A 24,849-nucleotide genomic window follows, 5' to 3' on the forward strand; every position below is an offset into this window, starting at 1 on the left:
TTTAAATAGAGAATCGTGCGCACAGGCGAGTGGCCTGTGCGCGCGCCGGGAGAGCGGGCATTCGTCCGCTCTCCCGCGGACTTTACTGAATCGGCCTGTATGTCTGGATAAACAGATAAGCATGGGTGTAGCTTGCTTATTGCGGTGGTTAATACCCCTAACTAAGCTATTTCACTTAGATGCAGTTCCAACACTGCTCTCTACATTAATGGCGGGGGGTGGAAGGGAAATAGAATAAAAAAGGTTACTAAGAGTCAAGAGTAACAGATAAGTATGAGAGAAAAAAAAAAGTGCGAAAGCTTGCTGGGCAGACTGGATGGGCTGTTTTGTCTTCTTCTGCTGTCATTTCTATGTTTATATATATATTTACGATAGCAAACTTATTTCAAATTGATTTGCTCAGTTCTATGAAGAGCTTTATTCTGCAGATGGAAGCATTAAGGAGGCCACTACTGAAAATATTCTCAGAGATGTACCACTGTCTTGTCTTCCTGGAGAAGTAGGGGAATTATTAAATGCTATAATAAGAACAGAAGAGGTATCTATGGTAATATCTGATTTGAAATCAGGGAAGGCTCCGGGATTAGATTCTTATCTAAATTTTACAAAATTTTCAAGCTAGCTGTTATCTGACCTCAAGTCGAGATGTTTAATTTTTATAGGGAAAATGGGGAATTGGCTACTGGAGCCAATGTGGCACGCATAATGGTCTTGGCTAAGAGGGGGAAGAGACCCAACCCTATGCAATTCGTACTGGCCCATATCTCAGATAAACTTGTATTTAAAAATATCAGCAAAGGTATTGGCCATGAGACTGGGTAAATTTTGCCACTTTACTTATACATGAGGATCAATCAGGATTCTTTCCCTGGTAAATTAGCTGCAGATAATGTGAGGATGGTGGTAAATTTAATGTGGTGGGTGAATACTAAAGAAGTTCCAGCGGTATTACTGGCCATAGATGCGGAAAGGCCTTTGACAGGGTGCATTGGCCCTTCTTAATCCAGATTTTGAGGAAAATGGGATTGGATGACTATTTCATAAAGTGGGTATAAGCATTTTCTCACAGGACAAGCAGGATGGTAGACCTCACATATGGGTCACATCATAGGATGGAGCCCAATCACGGAACACTTTTGTCAAAGTTTCTAGAACTTTGACTGGCACCTACTGGGCATGCCCAGCATGGCACTAAACCTGCAGCCAGCAGGGGTCCCCCTTCAGTCTTCTTTTTTCCGCACAGCAGTAGCCACACGGGTTAAGGAGCTCCACAGAGATTCCTGACAGGAATTTTCCTCACGGAATTACTAAAATCTTTCATACCCAACAGGGGTCCCTCCTTCGAATTTTTGACTCCACGGTACACCAGTAAGTTTTTACCCATTTTCGGTCGATTCCCGTCGAGTTTGGCCCTCGCGGCCTACTGGCCGTCGACCATAGCGCGGCTAAATTTTTCAAAGGCCATGGCGTTGGGGTTCTGTCAGTGCCTAGACTGTACTCGCACCATGTCCATAACAGACCCGCATAAAGTCTGTGTAATGTGTCTCGGGTGCGAGCATGACGTCCTGACTTGCACCAAATGTGCCTTAATGACACTAAAGGTTGCAAGGCCAGAATGGAGAAAATGGAACTTCTCTTCCGTTCTCAAACTCCGACGCCTTCTATTGCATCGACGTCATCTGAACCGACACCGTCCATTTTGCGCCAGTATCGGCCACCGGCCGGTGACCGGCCGGCATCGATGACTTCTCAGCCCTCGACTACCTCTACTCCCTCTCAGGACCGAGGGGATCGTAGAGAGAACCATCGGCATCGACACTGCAGGTCTCGAACCATCGAGGAAGGAAAATCTTCGACCTCGCCCTCGTCCGAGCCGCCATTGAAGAAACTCCGTCCAGAAAAGGCACAGACCCTTTCTGTGACCGGGTCACCAAGGCAACCCTCACCCGGACGGGTATCGGGAGCCGCGACTCCGCCTTTAACGGTGGTCCCTCCGGCTATGCCTCTGCCTCCTTCTTCCCTTCCGGAGCTGGGGCTGCTTGCTCCAGGTCTCCGTGAAGAACTGGACCGGATGGTTCAGGAGTCCATCAATAAGGCGATGCACAGAATCCAAGGTACCCTGGCGCCGAAATCGGTGCCGGTCGCAGAACTGACCATCGATCCCATTCCGGCAGCATTGGCACTGCTGCTCTCGAAGATGGAAGCGCTCATAGCTGCTTTTCCACCGATGGATCCTGGGTCACCGATGGCTCTGGTGCCTTCCCTGCTTACCCTGTCATCAGGAGGGGAAACACCGTTCTGCATTCCTCCATCGGGAGTCCTTCCGATGCCTCAACCATCGATGCCGATGTGCCCATCGGCACCACTGATCTATCCATCGATGCCCTCGATGCCTGCACCATTGCCCTCGATGCCTTCATCGGTGCCTCCACTACTTCCCTCGATGCCTTCAGATCCTAGACCAGGACCTTCAGGAATACCATTGTCCCGTCCTTCTCATGTTCCTTCAGGGACAGGTGCTGATCCCTATGACACGTGGACTGACGATTCATCTCAAGATACCGATGATTTACCATCGCCACCTTCTCCTACTGAAAGTAGGAATCATTCTCCTCCAGAGGACTTGTCCTTCATAAATTTTGTGAAGGAAATGTCTGAATTGGTTCCCTTCCAATTGCAGAATGACCAAGATGATAGGCACCAAATGATGGAGCTGTTACAATTCCTGGATGCTCCCAAGGAAATAACCTCCATCCCTATTCACCAGGTTCTTTTTGATCTCCTCAAAAAGAACTGGGAACACCCTGGTTCTGTTGCTCCAGTCAACAGAAAAGCTGATACCACTTATTTGGTCCAATGACCCAGTACAACAGGGTCTTATTCAAGCAGATGCAGGACTTTGCAGAGTCCCTGCCTCAGAAATTCCAGGAACAGCTTCAAACCCTGGTACACAAGGGTTTCGAGGCAGGGAAGCATGAAATAAGATCCTCTTATGATATCTTCGACACTGCTTACAGGGTATCTGCAACTGCTATTTCGGCAAGAAGATGGGCCTGGCTCAAGTCTTCGGACTTGTGCCCTGAAGTACAAGACAGATTATCTGATCTGCCCTGCATAGGAGACAATCTGTTTGGCGAACAGATTCAGCGGACGGTGGCGGAACTCAAGGACCATCATGAGACCCTTTGCCAGCTCTCTCTGATGCCCTCTGAGTATTCCTCCAAACAGCCTTTCAGGAAGGATACTAAAAAGTCATTCTTCCGTCCAAAGAAGTCCTATCCACCACCGTCTAGAACTCGTTCCACGAGACCTTTCCAAAAGGCCCAGTCTTGTGAACCTTGTAAACAAAAGCCACAAGCAGCTCCTCAGCTGGGCCCTGCTTCTGGCTTTTGACTCCTGCCTAGAGAGCAGCAGCCAGTTTTCACTGCCTCAGATACCAGTGGGAAGTCGATTGTACCATTTCAACAACAGGTGGCAGACAATCACCTCAGACCAATGGGTCCTTGCCATAATTTCTCAGGGTTATCACCTGAACTTTCTCTCCATCCCACCGGACTCCCCACCTCTACCGACGTGGACAACATCCGACCACTCATTACTCCTGGAGCAGGAGGTCTCCCTCCTCCTCCAGTCCAGAGCAATAGAGCCAGTGCCATCTCCTAACAAGGCCTAGGATTCTATTCCCGGTACTTTCTAATCCCCAAAAAATCAGATGGCGTTCGTCCAATTCTGGACCTACGTGCCCTCAACAAGTACCTCCACCGAGAAAAGTTCAAGATGGTAACCTTGGGCTCCCTCCTTCCTCTTCTGCAAAAAGGAGACTGGTTCTGGTCTCTCGATCTCCAAGATGCGTACACACACATTGTGATAACTCCATCTCATCGCAGGTTCCTGAGATTTCTGGTAGGCCCCAAGCACTATCAGTACCGAGTGCTACCATTCGGCCTGGCATCTGCACCATGAGTCTTCAACAAGTGCTTCATAGTAGTAGCAGCCTTCCTCAGGACTCAAGGTGTTCACGTCTACCCTAATCTAGACGATTAGTTGATCAGGGTTCCCACTCAGTAAGCTGCTCTGTTGTCCCTACGTCTTACTTTACACACTCTGATTTCGCTAGGATTTCTCGTCAACTACGCGAAATCCTGCTTAGTTCCATCTCAAACTTTATCATTCATAGGGGCAAACTTAGATACCTTGCAGGCAAAGGCATTTCTGCCTCAACAGCGAGCTCTCACTCTCATCTCTCTCGCACACCAGCTACAGTCTCAGCACCGCACGACTGCACGCCAATTCCTCAACCTGCTGGGACACATGGCGTCCTCAGTACAGGTTACCCCAATGGCCTGCTTGGCCATGAGAGTCATGCAGTGGACTCTGAGGTCACAATGGACTCACTCCGTCCAACCTCTATCGACCACTGTCCACATCACCGACTCACTTCGTCAGTCTCTAGCCTGATGGAAAAATCAGATCAATCTCCTCCAAGGCCTGCCCTTCCAGGCTCCAGACCCTCACATAATTCTCACCACCGATGCTTCCAACCTCGGCTGGGGAGCCCATGTCGTCGATTTGCAGACACAAGAAACTTGGTCTCCAGAGGAAGCCAAACACCAAATCAATTTCCTGGAACTGCGAGCAATCAGATATGCTCTCAGGGTCTTTCAGGATCGCCTTTCCAATCAGGTCATCCTGATTCAGACGGACAACCATGTGGCCGTGTGGTACATCAACAAACAGGGAGGGACGGGCTCCTACCTACTGTGTCAGGAAGCTGCACAAATATGGGCGGAGGCCCTCTCCCATTCGATGTACCTCAGGGCCACCTACTTGCCAGGAGTGGACAATGTGTTGGCGGACAACCTAAGTCGCACTTTCCATCCGCACGAGTGGTCCCTCAACCCCACAGTAGCGGACTCACTATTCAAACGTTGGGGTTGTCCTCACATAGACCTCTTTGCATCACCTCAAAACCGCAAAGTAAAGAACTTTTGTTCTCTCACTCGCAGCCAACACTCTCAGCCAAGAGATACGTTCTCCCTCTCATGGGCAACAGGTCTCCTATATGCGTTCCCTCCAATTCCACTTCTCTTGAAGACTCTTGTGAAGTTACGTCAGGACAAGGGACACATGATCCTGATAGCACCTCAATGGCCTTGCCAAGTGTGGTTTCCAATACTTCAGGATCTCTCCATTCGCAGGCACATTCCCTTGGGAACGGACCCGCTTCTGATCACTCAGAACGACGGGTGCCTACGCCACCCCAATCTTCAAGCTTTGTCCCTGACGGCCTGGATGTTGAAAGGTTAATTCTTCAGCCACTTAACCTTTTGGAGCCAGTTTCCCGTGTCCTGATTGCTTCACGGAAGCCTTCCACGAGAAAGTCTTACCTCTACAAATGGAACAGGTTTAAGTCATGGTGTTCTTCTCAATCCCTTGATCCCTTTACCTGTTCCACCACGAAGTTTCTAGACTATCTAGACTATCTCTGGCACTTGTCAGAATCAGGTCTAAAAACTTCCTCCATCAGAATGCATGTCAGTGCGGTGGCTGCATTCCATAAAGGTGTTGGGGACGTTCCTATTTCGGTACAACCCCTCGTAACACGTTTTCTGAAAGGCTTGCTTCACTTCAAGCCTCCACTGCATCCTCCGGCCCTTTCTTGGGACCTCAGTCTGGTTTTGGGTCAGCTCGTGAAACTACCATTCGAGCCTCTCCAATCCTGTGATCTTCGCTATCTCACATGGAAAGTGATTTTTCTTTTGGCGATCACATCCGCTCGCAGAGTTAGTGAGTTACAGGCCCTAGTTACCTATCTGCCTTACACAAAACTTCTGCAGGACCGAGCAGTACTCCGCACTCACCCTAAGTTCTTACCTAAGGCAGTATCGGGGTTTTACATTAATCAATCCATTAAACTACCTACCTTCTTTCCTAGGCCCCACTCCAATCCAGGAGAACAGGCTCTGCATACCCTTGATTGTAAACGGGCTCTAGCATTCTATCTAGACCGTACAGCTGACCACAGGAAAAGCACTCAATTGTTTGTCTCTTTCCATTCCATCAAATTGGGGCAGCCTGTGGGTAAGCAGACTCTCTCCTCCTGGTTAGCGGACTGCATATCCTTTTGCTATCAGCAAGCAGGCATTCTGCTTCAAGACCGTGTTAAAGCACACTCTGTCAGGGCCATGGCGACTTCAGTAGCACACCTACGCTCGGTGCTGCTTCCTGACATCTGCAGGGCTGCTACCTGGAGTTCTCTCCATACCTTTACAGCCCATTATTGTTTAGACAAGGCCGGAAGACAAGTTCCATCTTCGGACAATCTGTCTTGCGCAACCTTTTTACAACTTGATGTACCAACACCTTTCCGTCTTCCCGTTAGGGTTCAGGATGCCCTCTACCAAATTCTACCCCAGTCCTTGTGCCTATTGCACATCTTGGGTACATTTGGTGCATTTCTCGGACATCCTCAGCTCAGTACTCACCCATATGTGAGGACTACCATCCTGCTTGTCCTGTGAGAAAGCAAATGTTGCTTACCTGTAACAGGTGTTCTCACAGGACAGCAGGATGTTAGTCCTCACAAAACCCGCCCACCACCCCGCGGTGTTGGGTTCGTTTTCTTATTTTATTTTTCGGCACTTCCTGTAGCTTTAAACAAGACTGAAGGGGGACCCCTGCTGGCTGCAGGTTTAGTGCCATGCTGGGCATGCCCAGTAGGTGTCAGTCAAAGTTCTAGAAACTTTGACAAAAGTGTTCCGTGATTGGGCTCCATCCTATGTCACCCATATGTGAGGACTAACATCCTGCTGTCCTGTGAGAACACCTGTTACAGATAAGCAACATTTGCTATACAATCAACTGAAGGCTTGTATTAAGGTCAATGGGGGGTATTCCGAATTGTTCTCAGTGGGGAGAGGTACTAGAAATGGGTGCACGTTATCACCTCTCTTATTTGTTCTTACATTGGAACCTTTGACAGCAAAAATTAGGTTGCATCCATTTATAAAGGGTATTACTATACGAGAGAATTGTTACAAGATGACATTATTTGTGGATGATTTGTTTATGCTGATTGATCCCAAATCATCTTTAGAAATTTTTTTGGATGAGTTGAGGGGTTATGGGGCCATTTTGGGATTTATGGTCAATGAAGATAAGTGAAATGTCTTGAACATTATCATGACTAAGGAAGAAGTGTGTGGTTTGCAGAATCATGTGCCTTTTCGATGGGTCAATTAGAGTGTGAAATATTTGGGTGTACGGTTGTGCTCGAACATGGACAATTTATATGATTTGAATTATAGACTGTTAGTGGAGGGGATATATAGTGATTTAGAGAGGTGGAAGCAACTACAATTATACTGAATGGGAAGAATACAAATTATCAAAATGAACATTTTGCCTAGATTTTGCTATGTTCTTCAAACTCTTTCTATTCATGTTTATGATATGATGATAACAAGTTGGGAGAGGACAATCTTTGGATTTCTTTGGAGGAAGAGGCCGCCAAGAGTGGCCAGATCGGTACAATATCAGCTAAAACATCAGGGGGGTTTATTGCAGTACAACTGAGGGTAGTGCTGGAATGGCATTGCGTGAAGAAACGGAAGCTTTGGATAGTTTTAGAGAGAGAAATAGCTGGGGTTTCATTCCTGGATAGCCTTGTGAAGCTGACAGAAGGCCTGGTGGAGAGTCTAGAAGACGTTAGCCTTATGGGTTAAAGTCAGAAAATGTTGGTGGGAGACAAGCATTGTCAGCATAGAACCTCTTTACTACATAATAAAGATTTTCCTCCAGGTAATTCTAAAGGGGTGGCAGCCAGATGGCTGACAATGGAATTGGTTAGACTAGTACAGATTTGGGATGGAAAAGGGGTAAGGTCTTTTGAACAACTGGGCCACAATCATTCTCTAAGGGGAAATGATAGGCTCACTTATTTGCAAGTAGCTTCGTTTATTCAATCTAGGGGGGTATTAGGGGCCCAACAACAGAATAGGACGTTGTTTGAGGCATATTGTGATAAAGTCTCTAAACCTATATCAAAAATTTATACACTTCTGTTGGGAGTTCTAGGAACAAAACTGAATCGCATAATAGCTTGGGAAAAAGATTTGGGGGTTGTGCTGGAAGAGGATGCATGGGACCTTTGTTTCCAGTTAACAGGGAAAAGTTCAGTTCAATCAAACATTGTGCAGATTGGATATAAGATTCTATACAGATGGTACTCGACCCCTGCCAAACTAAATAAAATATATCCTTCAGTCTCAGATCTCTGTTGGAGGGGTAGTGGGGAGAAGGGTGAGTTCTTTCATTTGTGGTGGACATATTCCTAAAGTAGAGAGGTATTGGGGCATGATTATAGAATTAATATGTGAGATTTATGGGATGCACGGTGGGGATGGATTTGGGAGATGGGGGGAGAAATTGAGGCAGTGGATCCTTCATATCATTGTGGTGGCTAGATGTGAATTGGCAGCATGATGATGTAGGGAAGAGGCCCTGACCAATGATAATGTGCTGATACAGTTGGCTAGAGGGTTTAAATGGGTAGGCTTACTGCTGTATTACAATATTCCCTTCAAACCTTAAAAAAATCTTGTCTGGAAGGAAAATGTGAGCTTGACATAAAATTGACTTAAATGTGTAGCAACTCAAATATGGGGGGAAGATGGGGGAAGAGAGTGAAAGGGATTGACTGGCAAACTGAGCATGCCAGCCTGCCACTATTCATGTGTCCACACAGGGTCTCTCTTCAGTCCTTTCTCTTCCATGGAGCTATCATCTCGCGGAGGTGGAGCTTGTGCTCTTTTTCTCGGGAAACTTCTTAAAAAGTGAGTTTTTTCGCTTTTTTCTTCCTGTGCTGGGTCTCTCTTCGGTTCCTGTTCCTTCTCAGTCACTGAGAGTTTTTTTTCCGCGCTTCTCTCGTACCCACCGGTCTTCATGCCTTTTGCGGTCTCTAATGAGCCTCATGGCGGCCTTGGGCTTCCGTCGGTGCCCCCAGTGCCTCCAGACTATGTTCTTGACGGATCCACATGCTGTGTGCATCCTCGGCCTGGGGGCATCACACGTTGTTCAGGGCTGCAAATTGTGTGCTCAAATGATCCCAAAAGGATGTTGGGCAGGGCTGGATAAGATGGACAAGGTTTTTGGCTCAGGTAAGTCCAAACCCTCCACTTCGACATCAATGTCATCAACACCTGAGTGCTGAGGGGAACTGTTCATCCTCGGTGACCACTCCTTCCCCAGTGCTTGCAGGGGAAAAAGGCTCCAAGGATCACCTAGTCTCAGTCTCCTCCAAGTTGTGGACTTCAGGATTGTCTTCCTCATCCTTGGCGTGCAGGAAGGACCGGGCCGAGCACTGTGGGAGGTATCAGAAACACATTCACTGGTTCCTGTCTGTACATGGGGCCGGGCTCAGGCTGACTCCGGCACTTGTCACCTTGCTCCTGAAATGGCCATGGCAAGAGGAGGCTCCATCCTTTCTCAATGCTGGTAGCTCGAGGCCATCCACACCAGTTCCAACTCCCCCACCAATCATGGGATTTGAATCTGCATTAAAGAAGGCAAAGAGGTTGAAAACCATTGTCTCAGCCCCTCCAGTCAAGGACAATAGGGCATGGGATATTATGGAGAGGAGAGTGTTTCAGGGCTCCATGTTGGTGGTCTGTTTCGCCTCCTACCTTTTGTATATGACCCAATATACCTGTAATCTCTGGAAAGAAGTCCAGGAGGTTGCGGATGGCCTGGCACAGCAATCTCAGGAGGCCCTTACGGCACTTGTCCAGCAGGGTCTGGAGTGTGGGAAGCACGAAGTACGTGCTACCTACGATGTGTTTGAGATGGTGGGCCGAATTGCAGCAGCTGGCATTTCTGCGCAGTGTCTCGCCTGACTTCGTACCTCAGACCTCCGTCCAGAGGTGAAGGACTGGCTAGCTGACTTGCCTTGCACCTGTTTGGTGACAAAGTCAAGGAAGCAGTCGCACAGTTGAAGGACCACCATGAAACCCTCCAGCAGTTGTCAGCCAGTGCCTCAGCTTCACTGTTGTCTTCCAAAAGGTCCTCTCGGCCAGGACTGCGGAGACCATTCTACAAGCCACAGAAGTAATATCCTCCTGCCCCTCGCTCTCGGCCACAACAGACTAGCGCCAGGAGCAGATCTCAGCAACAGCCATCACCCCAGGCTAGCCTTGCTATGGGGTTTTGACTGGATGCAAGGGAGTATAATAAGCCAGTCTCCGCATCAGGTACCAGAGACCCACCAGTAGGGGGCAGACTCCGTTTCTTTGTGGACCAGTGGCCGGCCGTGACATCGGATCAGTGGGTCTTGTCCATCATCCATCACAACTACAGACTGAATCTTGTGGCTGTTCCGCCAGATTCCCCCCCATGCCTATAGTGGGGTCCCATCTCGCACCCAGAAGTGCTCTGAGGGGAGCTCTCAGCCCTTCTAATGGCCAGAGCAGTAGAACCTGTCCCTCAGGAGCAGCAGGGATGGGGGTTTTACTCCTGTTATTTTCTAATTCCAAAGAAAGCCTTTTTGCCCCGCATCAAGGCGCACTCACTGCTAACCCTGGCGGAGGAGGTCCAGCACCGCTAGCAGGTCTCTGTGTGGCATATGCTGCAGCTCCTGGGTCACATGGCCGCGACAGTCCATGTCACCCCATTCGCCTGCCTGCATATGCGTTGAGCTCAGTGTACTCTACGGTCCCAATGGTAGCAGGCCACCCAGGGCCTTTAGGTCTGCATCCAGGTTTCTCCCTTTCTCAGGGTTTCCCTGGCTTGGTGGAGGTCCCCATTCAATCTGGAGCAGGGGGTGCCTTTTCAGGCTCCCTCTCACCAGGTTGTGCTTACCTCGGATGCGTCCCACCTGGGCTGGAGTGTCCATATAGAGGGCCTCCACACCCAGGGTCTGTGGACCGCTCAAGAAGTTTGGTGTCAGATAAACTTCTTAGTGCTGAGGGCGATCCGGTACGTGCTGTGGGCCTTCCGGGATCGGCTGTCCAACAAGGTGATCTTCATTCGGACAGACAACCAGGTGGCGATGTAGTACATAAACAAGCAGGGGGGCACCAGATCTTTCCTCCTTTGTCAGGATGCTGTGCAGATCTGGAGTTGGGCCCTGTCTTGGGGGATGTCACTTGGCCGGTGTGGAGAACACCCTATCAGACAGGCTAAGTCGCACCTTCCGACCCCACGAGCGGTCCCTGAAGCAGGCGGTGGCAGACCGGATCTTCCTTCTCTGGGGATCCCTGGATGTGGATCTGTTTGCCTCCCCCTGCAACAGGAAAGTTCCTTGCTACTGCTCCTGTCCAGGTCAGATGGCCACACAGCCATGGATGCCTTTGCTCTCCATTAAGAGTCTTATGCTTTGAAGTGGAGGAGGTTTACAATCTGGTGTGAGCAGAAAGGCCTTGACCCCCTCCTCCTGTCCAATCCGGGAGTTCCTAAATTACCTGCTGCACCTTTTGAAGACTGGGCTTAAGACCAACTCCATTCGGGTGCACCTGAGTGCCATAGGCGCGTACCACCAGGTGGTGGATGGGTCGCCCACCTTGGTGCAGCCCCTGGTAGGGCAGTTCATGCATAGTTTGTTTCAGCTGCAGCCTCCCCTAAGGGACCCTGCAGTGTCCTGGGACCTAAATGTGGTGTTGGCCCAGTTGATGAAGCCACCGTTTGAGCCACTGCGTCCTCTGCTCTCAAGCATTTGACCTGTCATATTCCTGATAGCAATCACGTCGGCACGCAGGGTCAGTGAGCTGCATGCCCTGGTGATTTATCTCCCTACAGAAGGTTCTTTCATGACTGGGTGGTCCTGCGCAAGCACCCTAAGTTCCTGTCAAAGGTGGTTACAGAGTTCCACCTTAACCAGTCCATTGTCCTGCCCACTTTTTTCCCTAGGCCTCATTCCATCCCAGGGGAAAGGGCATTGGACCAGACAGCAGGTCATAGTCAATCCACTCAGCTGTTTGTCTCTTATAACTCTAACAGACTGGGTTTGGCTGTTATGAAGCAGACTCTTTCTATATGGCTAGTGGAATGTATTGCTTTCTGCTATGACCAGGCAGGACTGCAACTGGTGGGCCACATCACAGCTCATTCTGTTAGAGCCATGGCCACTACTGTGGCCCACCTGTGTGCAGATCCCATGGGGGAGATCTGCAAGGCTGGAGTTCTCTCCACACCTTTGCAGCTCATTATTGCCTGGACAGAGATGGCCATCATGATAGCAGATTCAGCCAGTCTGTCCTCAGAAATCTTTTTCAGCAGTGAATCCAACTCTACTTACCTATGGCCCTCATTTGGGGGTCAGGCTGTTCCTGCTGTTACCAACAGCACCTCTGTTGTTGTCCCGTTGGCACCTAGTTTGGTGTCTGTTGGTCCCATTGGTCTCGGATCCAGCCTGTAGCTAGGGAGTCACCCATGTGAGGACTACCAACCTGCTTGTCCTAGGAGAAAGCAAAGATGCTTTCTCTAAAAGGAGCAGTTACCAAGGCAATTAATCTATATGTTAGAAAAGTAAAGAAAAGCAAAATAAAAATGAAACCTATCTGGTTCTCAAAGGAGGTGGCTGACAAAATAAAGGCTAAAAGAACAGCATTCAAGAAATATAAAAGATCCCAAAGGGAGAAGCACAAAGAAGAATATCTGGTAGAACTGAGGGAAATGAAGAAATTAATCAAGACATCAGAAAGTCAAGCGGAAGAAAGTATTGCCAAGGAGGTAAAGAGAGGTGACAAAACATTTTTCAGATACATCAGTGAAAAGATACAAGTTCAAAGTGGTATAGTGAAATTGAAAGGTGGAAAGGATCAATGTGTGGAGAAAGACGAAGACATGGCAGAAATATTAAACAAATACTTCAGTTCTGTGTTCACTAAAGAGGACCCTGGAGAAGGACCGTCGCTAGTTAACAAGAAACTGGAGGGGAGTGGAGTAGATGTAACTCCATTTACAGTATAGAATGTATGGGAAGAGCTGGGGAAACTGAAAGTGGACAAAGCCATGGGGCCTGATGAAGTTCATCCCAGGATACTGAGGGAGCTCAGAGATGTGCTGGCGGGTCCGCTGTGTGACCTGTTCAATAGATCCCTAGAAACGGGAGTGGTGCTGAGTGATTGGAGAAGAGCGGTGGTGGTCCCGTTTCACAAGAGTGGGAACAGAGAAGAGGCTGGTAACTACAGACCAGTTAGCCTCACTTCCGTGGTGGGAAAAGTAATGGAGTCACTGTTGAGAGAATAGTGAACTATCTACAGTCGGGAGAATTGCTGGACCAAAGGCAGCATGGATTCACCAGGGGAAAATCCTATAAGACAAATCTGATTGACTTTTTTGACTGGGTAACCAGGGTAACCAGGAAGAGCACTCGATGTCATCTACTTGGATTTCAGCAAAGTTTTTAATACAGTCCCGCACAGGAGACTGGTGAATAAAATGAGAAGCTTAGGAGTGAGTGCCGAGGTGGTGACCTGGATTGCAAACTGGTTGACGGACAGAAGACAATGTGTGATGGTAAATGGAACTCTCTCTGAAGAGAGAGCGGTTTTAAGCAGTGTACCGCAAGGATCGGTGTTGGGACCAGTCCTGTTCAATATCTTTGTGACTGACATTGCGGACGGGATAGAAGGTAAGGTTTGTCTTTTTGCAGATGACACTAAGATCTGCAACAGAGTGGACATGCTGGAAGGAGTGGAGAGAATGAGACGGGATTTAAGAAAGCTGGAAGAGTGGTCGAAGATATGGCAGCTGAGATTCAATGCCAAGAAGTGCAGAGTCATGCATATGGGGAGTGGAAATCCAAATGAACTGTATTCGATGGGGGGAGAAAGGCTGATGTGCACGGAGCAGGAGAGAGACCTTGGGGTGATAGTGTCTAATGATCTGAAGTCGGCAAAACAATGTGACAAGGCGATAGCTAAAGCCAGAAGAATTCTGGGCTGCATAGAGAGAGGAATATCGAGTAAGAAAAGGGAAGTGATTATCCCCTTGTACAGGTCCTTGGTGAGGCCTCACCTAGAGTACTCTGTTCAGTTCTGGAGACCATAACTCCAAAGAGACAGAGACAAGATGGAGGTGGTCCAGAGAAGGGCGACCAAAAAGGTGGAGGGTCTTCATTGAATGACTTATGAGGAGAGATTGAAGAATCTAAATATGTACACCCTGGAGGAAAGGAGGAGCAGAGGTGATATGAAACAGACTTTCAGATACTTGAAAGGTTTTAATGATCCAAAGACAATGACAAACCTTTTCCGTTGGAAAAAAATCAACAGACCCAGGGGTCACAATTTGAAGCTCCAGGGAGGAAGACTCAGAACCAATGTCAGGAAGTATTTCTTCACGGAGAGGGTGGTGGATGCCTGGAATGCCCTTCCGGAGGAAGTGGTGAAGACCAGAACTGTGAAGGACTTCAAAGGGGCGTGGGATAAACACTGTGGATCCATAAAGTCTAGAGGACGTGAATGAAGAGTGAGTGGCTCGCGGGAATGACGGCTACTATCTGGAGATAATACCCTTATTCAATAAACATACACACGGTTAATGCGACTCCAACATTGCTCTAAGCTTCAACGGGAAGAGGAAATGTGGAAAAAAGAATTTGCATTCACAAAAAAGCGGGGAGTAGCTTGCTTGTTACGGCGGTTACTACCCCAAACCAAATAAGCCTGATACTTCACTTTCAATGCATATCCAGCATACTCCCTGCTTCAATGGCAGGGGAGAAAGTCTGATACTTCACGCATATCCAGCATAGCTCTCTGCTTCAACGGCAGGAGAGAAAATCTGATACTTCACTTTCAATGCATATCCAGCATAACTCTCTGCTTCAACGGCAGGGGGAATGAAGAAAAGTGGATCTATATACAGACAACAACCAACAAGGACTGAATTACATAGTCTGGGTAAACAAATAAGCATGGGTGTAGCTTGCTTATTGCGGCGGTTACTACCCCTAACTAATTAAGCTAGATATTTCACTTAGATGCAGTTCCAACACTGCTCTCTACATTAATGGTGGGGGTGGAAGGGAAATAGAACCAAAAGGTTACTAAGAGCCAAGAGTAACAGATAAGTATGAGAAAAAAAAAGTGCGAAACTTGCTGAGCAGACTGGATGGGCCGTTTGGTCTTCTTTTGCCGTCATTTCTATGTTTCTAAGTTTCTATGCTTACCTATAACAGGTGTTCTCCTAGGACAGCAGGATGTTGTCCCCAGGAAACCCGCCCACCACCCCACAGAGTTGGAATCTCCTGGTTTGTTGTTTTCTTTTTTCGTGATCTAAAGAGACTGAAAAGGGACCCTGTGTGGACGCGTGGATAATGGCAGGCTGGGAAGCGTGTAATACAGTGAAATAGAAGGGGTAGAAATGCCTGGGGATGACCTTTATTTCCTGGAATTAGTGATACAGTGGGATAGAAATGCCTGGGGGTGATCTTTATTCCCTGCAGCCTGTGATACAGTAAGATAGAAGGGATAGAAACACCTGGGGATGGTCTTTATTCCCTGCAGCCTGTGATACAGTGAGATAGAAGGGGTAGAAACACCTGGGGATGGTCTTTATTCCCTGCAGCCTCTGATACAGTGAGATAGAAGGAATAGAAACACCTGGGGATGATCTTTATTCCCTGCAGCCTGTGATACACTGAGATAGAAGGGATAGAAACACCTGGGGATGGTCTTTATTCCCTGCAGCCTGTGATACATTGAGATAGAAGGGGTAGAAACACCTGGGGATGGTCTTTATTCCCTGCAGCCTCTGATACAGTGAGATAGAAGGAATAGAAACACCTGGGGATGATCTTTATTCCCTGCAGCCTGTGATACACTGAGATAGAAGGGATAGAAACACCTGGGGATGATCTTTATTCCCTGCAGCCTGTGATACACTGAGATAGAAGGGGTAGAAAAGCCTGGAAATGATCTTTATTCCCTGCAGCCTGTGATACAGTGAGATAGAAGGAATAAAAAAGCCTGGGGATGATCTTTATTCCCTGCAGCCTGTGATACAGTGAGATAGAAGGAATAGAAATGCCTGGGGATGGTCTTTATTCCCTGCAGCCTCTGATACAGTGAGATAGAAGGGGTAGAACACCTGGGGATGGTCTTTATTCCCTGCAGCCTGTGATACAGTGAGATAGAAGGAATAGAAATGCCTGGGGATGGTCTTTATTCCCTGCAGCCTGTGATACAGTGAGATGGAAGGGATAGAAACGCCTGGGGATGGTCTTTATTCCCTGCAGCCTGTAATACAGTGAGATAGAAGGGAATGAAATGCCTCGGGATGATCTTTATTCCCTGCAGCCCGTGATACAGTGAGATGGAAGGGATAGAAATGCCTGGGGATGGTCTTTATTCCCTGCAGCCTGTGAAACAGTGAGATAGAAGGGATAGAAACGCCTGGGGATGAATTTTATTCCCTGCAGCCTGTGATACAGTGAGATGGAAGGGATAGAAATGCCTGTGGATGGTCTTTATTCCCTGCAGCCTGTGATACAGTGAGATAGAAGGGATAGAAATGCCTGGGGATGGTCTTTATTCCCTGCAGCCTGTGAAACAGTGAGATAGAAGGGATAGAAACGCCTGGGGATGAATTTTATTCCCTGCAGCCTGTGATACAGTGAGATGGAAGGGATAGAAATGCCTGTGGATGGTCTTTATTCCCTGCAGCCCGTGATACAGTGAGATGGAAGGGATAGAAATGCCTGGGGATGGTCTTTATTCCCTGCAGCCTGTGAAACAGTGAGATAGAAGGGATAGAAACGCCTGGGGATGAATTTTATTCCCTGCAGCCTGTGATACAGTGAGATGGAAGGGATAGAAATGCCTGTGGATGGTCTTTATTCCCTGCAGCCTGTGATACAGTGAGATAGAAGGGATAGAAACGCCTGGGGATGGTCTTTATTCCCTGCAGCCTATGATACAGTGAGATAGAAGGGATAGAAATGCCTGGGTATGGTCTTTATTCCCTGCAGCCTATGATACAGTGAGATGGAAGGGATAGAAACGCCTGTGGATGGTCTTTATTCCCTGCAGCCTGTGATACAGTGAGATAGAAGGGATAGAAACGCCTGTGGATGGTCTTTACTCCCTGCAGCCTATGATACAGTGAGATAGAAGGGATAGAAATGCCTGGGGATAGTCTTTATTCCCTGCAGCCTGTGATACACGGGCTGATACACTAAGGTGCGGTAGAAAGGGGTGCGTTAGTGCCGGGTGCACCCGTGTTTGCACACGCACAGTTTGAAACACATACCGCTCGATACTGTATTTAAATGGCATGCAAATGCAAGCCGCGTCCAACGCGCATCCAGGAAGCGCAATCCATTTTACTGTATAGGCGCTGTATCCTGGGTGCGCTGGTACCTGTCATTTCAAATGACATTTGAAATGACAGGTACCAGGAAGTGGATACAGGAGAAGGGCTGACTGACCCCCTAACTGACCCCCTAACTCCCCCCAAACTTTCCGCCAGCCCCTGCTCACCTGCCCTGGCCGCGTCCATTTCCCGCGCTGACAGCTCTGGAGCAGCCCCATTCCTCTCTCCCCTCCTCCCGGGGAGAGCTGGTGGCGAAAGTGGCTTCAAGAGCCCAGGGCGGATAGGGCACTCCCCATGGCTCCCTATTCTCTAAAACGTAATGAGTGCACGCCGTGACCTTAGATGTCCAGCCGGGCGCTCAGGTCATGGCGTGCGACGTCCGAGGTCACGGCGTGCACTCATTATGTTTTAGAGAATAGGGAGCCATGGGGAGCGCCCGATCCGCCCCGGGCTGCTGAAGCCACTCTCGCCGCCGGCTGTCCCCGGGAGGAGGGGAGAGAGGACTGGGGCTGCTCCGGAGCTGTCAGCGCGGGAGATGGACGCAGCCAAGGCATGTGAGCGGGGGCTGGTGGAAAGTTTGCCCAATTCACTTCGGTCTTATCCCGGGGAGTTAGGGGGTCAGGCAGTGAAGCGGGGCTGGCTGGGGCTGCTCCGGAGCTGTCAGCGTGGGAGATGGACGCGGCCAGGGCAGGTGAGCGGGGGCTGGCGGAAAGTTTGCCTGATTCACTTCGGTCTTGTCCCGGGGAGTTAGGGGGTCAGGCAGTGAAGCGGGGCTGGCTGCGGCTGCTCCGGAGCTGTCAGCGTGGGAGATGGACGCATCCAGGGCCGGTGAGCGGGGGCTGGCGGAAAGTTTGCCCGATTCACTTTGGTCTTGTCCCGGGGAGTTAGGGGGTCAGGCAGTGAAGCGGGGCTGGCTGGGGCTGCTCCGGAGCTGTCAGCGCGGGAGATGGACGCGGCCAGGGGGCTGGCGGAAAGTTTGCCCGATTCATTTCGGTCTTGTCCTGGGGAGTTAAGGGGTCAGGCAGTGAATTGGGGCTGGCTGGGGCTGCTCCGTGGCCCGTGAAATTTCGTCTCGGCTTGCCTGACGCTCCACACTAACGCAGGGGTAGGGGTAGGTGGTAAATTAGCAGGTTAAACGCGCGGCAAAACTGCAGGTTTAAAAAGCGATAATCGGGGCGCGCATTACTGTATGGGAGAGAATAGCTAATCCGATCATTTACATCTCATATACATGCCGCGGGCTGAAAGGGTTACCTGTAGATTTAAAGAGGCGGTAAGGATGGGTTAAAAGGGATAGTGAATCGCAGGTAAGACTAACGCGGCCAAATTGTGAGTAGAAAGCGGGTTAGAAGCAGGGTAACCACAGCCGCACTTTACTGTATCGGCCTGACAGAGAGATAGAAGGGATAGAAACCCCTGGGGATGGTCTTTATTCCCTGTAATGGGTGATACAGTGAAATAGAAGGGATATAAATGCCTGGAAATGATCTTTATTCCCTGCAGCCTGCAATACAGTGAGATAGAAGGGATAGAAACACCTGGAAATGATCTTTGTTCCATGCAGCCTGTGATACAGTGAGATAGAAGGGATAGAAACACCTGGGGATGGACTTTATTCCCTCTAACGAGTGATACGATGATATTGAAGGGACAGTGTCCTCTTTGCTACTGAATTGTATTTATGTTGTGGTCTTTGATCTTCACCTCTCTGCAGGATTTTCCCATTCTGCACCTGGATGGGATTGTGAATGATCATTCCAACATTCTGGGTTTCTCCATGTTCAATACTACTCACCCCTTCTATCTAGAGTTTGTACGTAGCCTGAATATGTCCTGGAGAGAGAACTGTGAAGTCAGCCCCTACCCTGGCCCAGCGGTAAGTTCTCTGACCCCTCCTGTCCCCTGTGCTACCCTATACCCAGAGCCAGCAGTAAGTTCCCTGACCCTTCCTCGTCCCCTTACCCCATCCTGTCTTCTACACTCATAATGACCAGTCTCAAAACACTGAATATAAATCAGAAATTAAATTGCAAATAAGCTGTCGTGCTGCTTATTTTTCTCTCTGCTGCTCTTTCTCCTTTTTTCCCCAGGATTAGATTGTTTTTCTTGTTCACTGTCTCTCTCCTTCACTCTCGCTCTTTCTCTCTCTTTGTCTCTCACTATCTTTTAACCAGTTTGTGGATTTGGAACTGGTTAAAAGACAGAAAACAAAGAGTAGGGCCAAATGGTAAAATTTCCCAGTGGAGAAAGGTGAATAGTGGAGCGCCCCTGGGATCTGTTCTGGGAACGATACTTTTTAATATAATATATAATATAATATAATATAATATAATATATAATATAATAATCAACCTACAAATGGGAAGAAGTGAGATGATCAAATTTGCAGATGACACAAAATTATTCAAAGTTGTTAAATCACAAGAGGATTGTGAGAAAATTCAAGAGGACCTTGCAAAACTGGGAGACTGAGTATGCAAATGGCAAATGAAATTTAATGTAGACAAATGCAAAGTGATGCACTTAGGGAAGTATGATCCAAATTATGGTTACACAACGCAAGGTTCCGCATTAGGAGTCACCACTCAGGAGAAGGATCTGAGTGTCATCGTTGAAAATACGTTGAAATCTTCAGCTCAGTGTGCAGCAGCAGCCAAGAAAGCAAATAGAATGCTAGGGATTATTAAGAAAGGAATGGAGAATAAAACAGAGAATATCATAATGCCTCTGTATCGCTCCATGGTGCGACCACATCTTGAGTACTGCGTGCAGTTCTAGTCACCACATCTCAAAAAGAAATAGCAGAATTAGAAAAGGTACAGAGAAGGGCAACCAAGATGATAAAGGGGATGGAATGATTCCCCTATGAAGAAAGGGATGTGCAGAGGGACGCAATATGTTGCATTCGTGATTCGGATTCGTCGGGGAGCAGATACGTTGCATTCGACCGTATGGCGCCCCGATGCGTTAATACGGCGATTTCTATTCGTGTCCCAGCTAAAATTAAAATTAACTACAACCCCCCACCCTCCTAACCCCCCCCCCCTCAAGACTTACCAAAACTCCCTGGTGGTCCAGCGGGGTGTCCAGGAGCCATCCCCTGCACTTTCACACCCTCGGTGCCGGTTTCATCATGGCGCCGATAGCCTTTGTCACAGGGGCTACCGGTGCCATTGGTCAGCCCCTGTCAAATGGTCATCAGCGCCATCTTGTGCTCCTACCATGTGACAGGGGATGACCAATGGCACCGGTAGCCCCTGTGACATAGTATGGGCAAAGGCTATCTGCGCCATTTTGAGTACTGGCATCGGACGGCCGGAGTGCTGCCAGTATTGAAAATGGTGCCGATCGCCTTTGCCCTCACTATGTCACAGGGGCCGACCGTCGGTACCTGTGACAGTGAGGGCAAAGGCGATAGGCGCCATTTTGAGTACTGGCATCGGACGGCCGGCGTGCAGGAGGTCGCTCCCGGACCCCCACTGGACTTTTAGCAAGTCTTGTGGGGGTCAGGAGGCCTCCCCAAGCTGGCCAAAAGTCCCTGGGGGTCCAACGGGGGTCCCGTGTGACCTCCTGCACTCCGGCCGTCCGATGCCAGTACTCAAAATGGCGCCAATAGCCTTTGCCCATATTATGTCACAGGGGCTACCGGTGCCATTGGTCAGCCCCTGTCACATGGTAGGAGCACAAGATGGCGCCGATGGTCATGTGACAGGGGCTGACCAATGGCACCGGTAGCCCCTGTGACAAAGGCTATCGGCGCCATGATGAAACCGGTACCGAGGGTGTGAGTGCAGGGGATGGTTCCCGGACCCCCGCTGGACCACTAGGGAGTTTTGGTAAGTCTTGGGGGGGTTCAGGAGGGTGGGGGGTTTGTTTAAATTTTTATTTAGGTGGCCGTATAATTTGGTGAAGATTTGTGTTTTCGTGGGGAATCGCGATACGTTTCGCTTCCCCACGAATACTACGAATAGTGCAATATACGTTGCGCATCGCCAATACGGCGAAAACGAATGCACACCCCTAGAGGTTAGGACTGTTCAGCTTGGAGAAGAAACGGCTGAGGGAGGGATATGATAGAGGTCTATAAAATAATGAGTAGAGTGGAATGAGTAAATATTAATCAGTTGTTTACTCTTTCAAAGCGTACATAGACCAGGGGACACACAATGAAGTCTCTAGGTACTACATTTAAAACTAATAAGAGAAAAATCTTTTTTTTACTCAACACATAATTAAGCTGGGGAATTCGTTGTCAGAGGATGTGGTGAAAGCTATTAGTGTAGCTGCATTTAAAAAAGGTTTGGACAAGATCCTAGAGGAAAAGTCCATAAACAATTATTAAACTGGAGTTGCAGAAATCCGCTGCTTATTCTTGGGATAAGCAGCTTGGACTCTATCTACCCCTTGGGATCCTGCCCAGTATCCAACTTGGCTTGCCCATGCCCACTGTAGGATACCGGGATCCTGGGCTTGATGGACTCTTTGTCTGACCCGGTATGGCAAGTCTTTGGTTCTTATGTTCTTATCCTTTCAACTCTCTTTCTCTATTTGCCTCGTTGCGTTTCTCCCACTGTGTCTCTCTCATCCTCACTGTCTTGCATACTCTCTCTCCTTTTCCCTCCCTTTCTCTGTCTCAATCATCATTCCTCTCTCTCCCTCTGTTTCTCTCACAATTTTCTCCGTCACTATTCATCTCTCTCCCTTCCTCTGTTTCTCCCTCCCTCTCTGTCTCTCCTTTCTCTCTCGCCTGCTCCCATTTTTTTCATATCTCTCTCCAGTTGTCCTCTGCGCTCATGTTCGATGCAGTGCATGTGGTGGTAAACGCAGTCAGGGAGCTGAACCGGAGTCAGGAGATCGGCGTGAAACAGCTGTCCTGCAAAACCTCGCACATCTGGCAGCATGGCACCAGCCTGATGAACTACCTGCGCATGGTGAGGCTCAGCCCCCTGGCTGAGGGAAGTGGGGTTCTGAGCTCTGCTCCACCCTATCCTGGCTGGACACTATGCAGACCCTCCCTACCTATCATTAGAGCCCTGAAAGTTTACGGTTCAATTACATACAAATTTATCTCATGCACAGTCATTAGGGATATCCTGAAAACCAGACCGGTTAGGTGTGTCTCCATGATTGGGCTGGGAACCCTCTTCTACATTCTACTGATCTGTTTTGCTTAACTTCTGAATCATGCTTGCTGCCATTGTTGGCAGAGTACTTCTTGTCCCCCAGAGCATTCTTGGTAATTGCCTTTCACGATGTCACTATGCAGTATTATCTCAGGGTAGAGAGTAGCAGGCACTCTTGATATTGGTATCAGGCAGAGAATCTTTTACAATATCATAGTAGCACAGTGCCTCAGATATTCAGACGGTTAGCCGTGTTAGTCTAGTGTAGCAAAAATGACATGAGGCGGGTGGCACCTTATAGACTAACCACTAACATTTCATGAAGTGGCCTCTGTCCTCGAAAGCTCATTCCTCAATAAATTGGTTAGTTTATAAGGTGCCACCTGCCTCGTGTCATTTATGGTAGCATAGTAATTCTCAGTTCTGCAATGAGTTCCTTCTTCAGTAAGCAGTTTCAGTCATCCCTTTCCGAGACAAGATGGACCTCCTTCAGGTCCTCAATTTAGTGCTCTTTCAACATTAACATTTTTTTTTTGTGGAATGAATTGTTAGAAAATTAACCCAAGATTGAAACATTCTCTGCTTGACAAGCTCAAAATCATTAACAAACCCAGTGATGCTGATAGATTTCTATGCTGGGTAACACTAAGAAAATTAAGGCCTGTCCAACATGGTTACTAGGGCTTTCTGGCTGTGTAATAATTGATTTTTGATATTGCATGTGTATCTTTTCTTCTTTTTTATATGGGAATATTAGCTTGAACAATAGAGGTTTAAAAGAGAGAATGCATGCCTGTGGGTTCATCGTTGCATGGGCAGAGCAACGACTCGATGGATGGGGAGTGTAGGTTTGTGGATGTGGTGGAATTGTGGAGGATAATGTATGTGTTTGAGCTGAGCTGAGGATGGTTAAGTGCTATACAGAAAGCATAGAACCTTATGTCATCCGAGCAGGCAAACTCCAGTTTGTAAATCAAGGCAAGGTCAGAGAGGTTGGCAGGATCAGGATGCTGAGCAGTGAGTCTGAGGGAGAGGAGCAGTGGCAGGAGCTTGGAAAGCATGACCAGAGCGAGCGGCTGGTCTGAGCTGCTGAACCAGCAAAAGACACAAGCAGGACTTGGAAGTATGCTGACCAGTCAAAAGTGATCTCTGGGGAGCCAATGGAAGCTGGCAAGGGTGGAGTTATCCTACTGCAGCACAGTGATGAGGGAGCATGAAGGCACCCAGAACCAGTTCTAGGAAGAGCTCCTTGAGCAAAGAGTCAGGCTCCTGGGTCAAACTCAGATGTCCTGTAATGGACATGATTGTGAGTACGGGTAAGAGGGATGGGCAGCCATGAGGGCAGTGTTAGGAAAGACAGAGAAAAAGATGTGTGTGTGTGTGTGTGTGTGTGTAAGAATTAGAGAGAATGTGGGGGTGGGTAATGGGAGAAAATATGTGTGGTTTTGCACAGGTGTGAAGGAGAGACACTGGGGCTGTGTGTGAGACTTTTTTTTATTGGGATGCTTCCCCTTTAAGACCTGGCACTGTTGAACTTCTGGAGCTGTCAGGGATTTGCTGCAGTAGCAACAGCTCAGGTTGAAGGGGAAGGAGAGGGAATCCTGACTTCATTGTTGTTTCAGGTGCTAGAGTGGCAGCTATACCGGTCCATGGCAACCCATGGGCCACGCAGGCCGATCACAGGATATCGCCTCCTCGTGACCAATCCTATTATGGGAGGGAGCAAGACAAACAGAAGCTGGCTTTTACTATCCAGGATAACTAATTGCATACATTTATCTATAATTTCATTAAAACCTAGTTAAAAATGGCTGCCTCTTACCTTATTCCTCTATCCACCTTGCTCAATCCTCCCTCTTTTTGCCCCTCACTGTCACTCCACATCTCCATCCTGCCCTTCCTTCCTATCACCCCCCCCCCCCCTCGTCAGGTAGAGTATGATGGGCTCACAGGCCGAGTGGAATTCAACAGCAAGGGCCAGCGAACAAACTACACCCTGAAAATCCTGGAGAAAGCTGGAAGTGGCCACAGAGAGGTAAACCAGGCACTAACACCCCCCAACCCCCACACGAACACTGCAAATAGTAATGCTCCCTAACCTCCATACTGACTGTGCACTTACCCTGCAAACAACAATTACCCCCGCAGCCAGAGTTGACACTGCATCTTAATGAGCCCACTCTAGTGGTGAGCTACAACTACCGCAGTGCCTCCTTTTGACTGCTTGGTGGAGCTGCTGTCTCTAGACCAGAAGGTTGCTGGTTCTAGTGCCGAGTCAGAAGGGACCACACTAACAGTGCTGTGACCTACATTCACTGCCTCTAAGCTGCACCCTCCTCTCTATTACAGCCTCAGGGGTCCCACACTCTGCCCCCAAGCTGAGCCCTCCCCAGTACTCCAGGATCGTGTATCC

At 48.6% G+C, this 24,849-nt stretch overlaps 1 protein-coding gene across 1 annotated transcript in view; it reads left to right on the forward strand.

The window, feature by feature from the left end:
* Nucleotides 1–24,849, forward strand: part of GRIK5 (glutamate ionotropic receptor kainate type subunit 5) — a 248,979-nt gene that overhangs the window by 203,557 nt on the left and 20,573 nt on the right. Inside the window, 3 exon segments of the mRNA XM_029577154.1 lie at nt 19,028–19,189; nt 22,092–22,244; nt 24,367–24,471. Coding sequence (XP_029433014.1) covers nt 19,028–19,189; nt 22,092–22,244; nt 24,367–24,471 — 420 coding nt within the window.

This window comes from Rhinatrema bivittatum, chromosome 14 (assembly GCF_901001135.1).
Source record: "Rhinatrema bivittatum chromosome 14, aRhiBiv1.1, whole genome shotgun sequence".
Lineage (NCBI taxonomy): Eukaryota > Metazoa > Chordata > Amphibia > Gymnophiona > Rhinatrematidae > Rhinatrema > Rhinatrema bivittatum.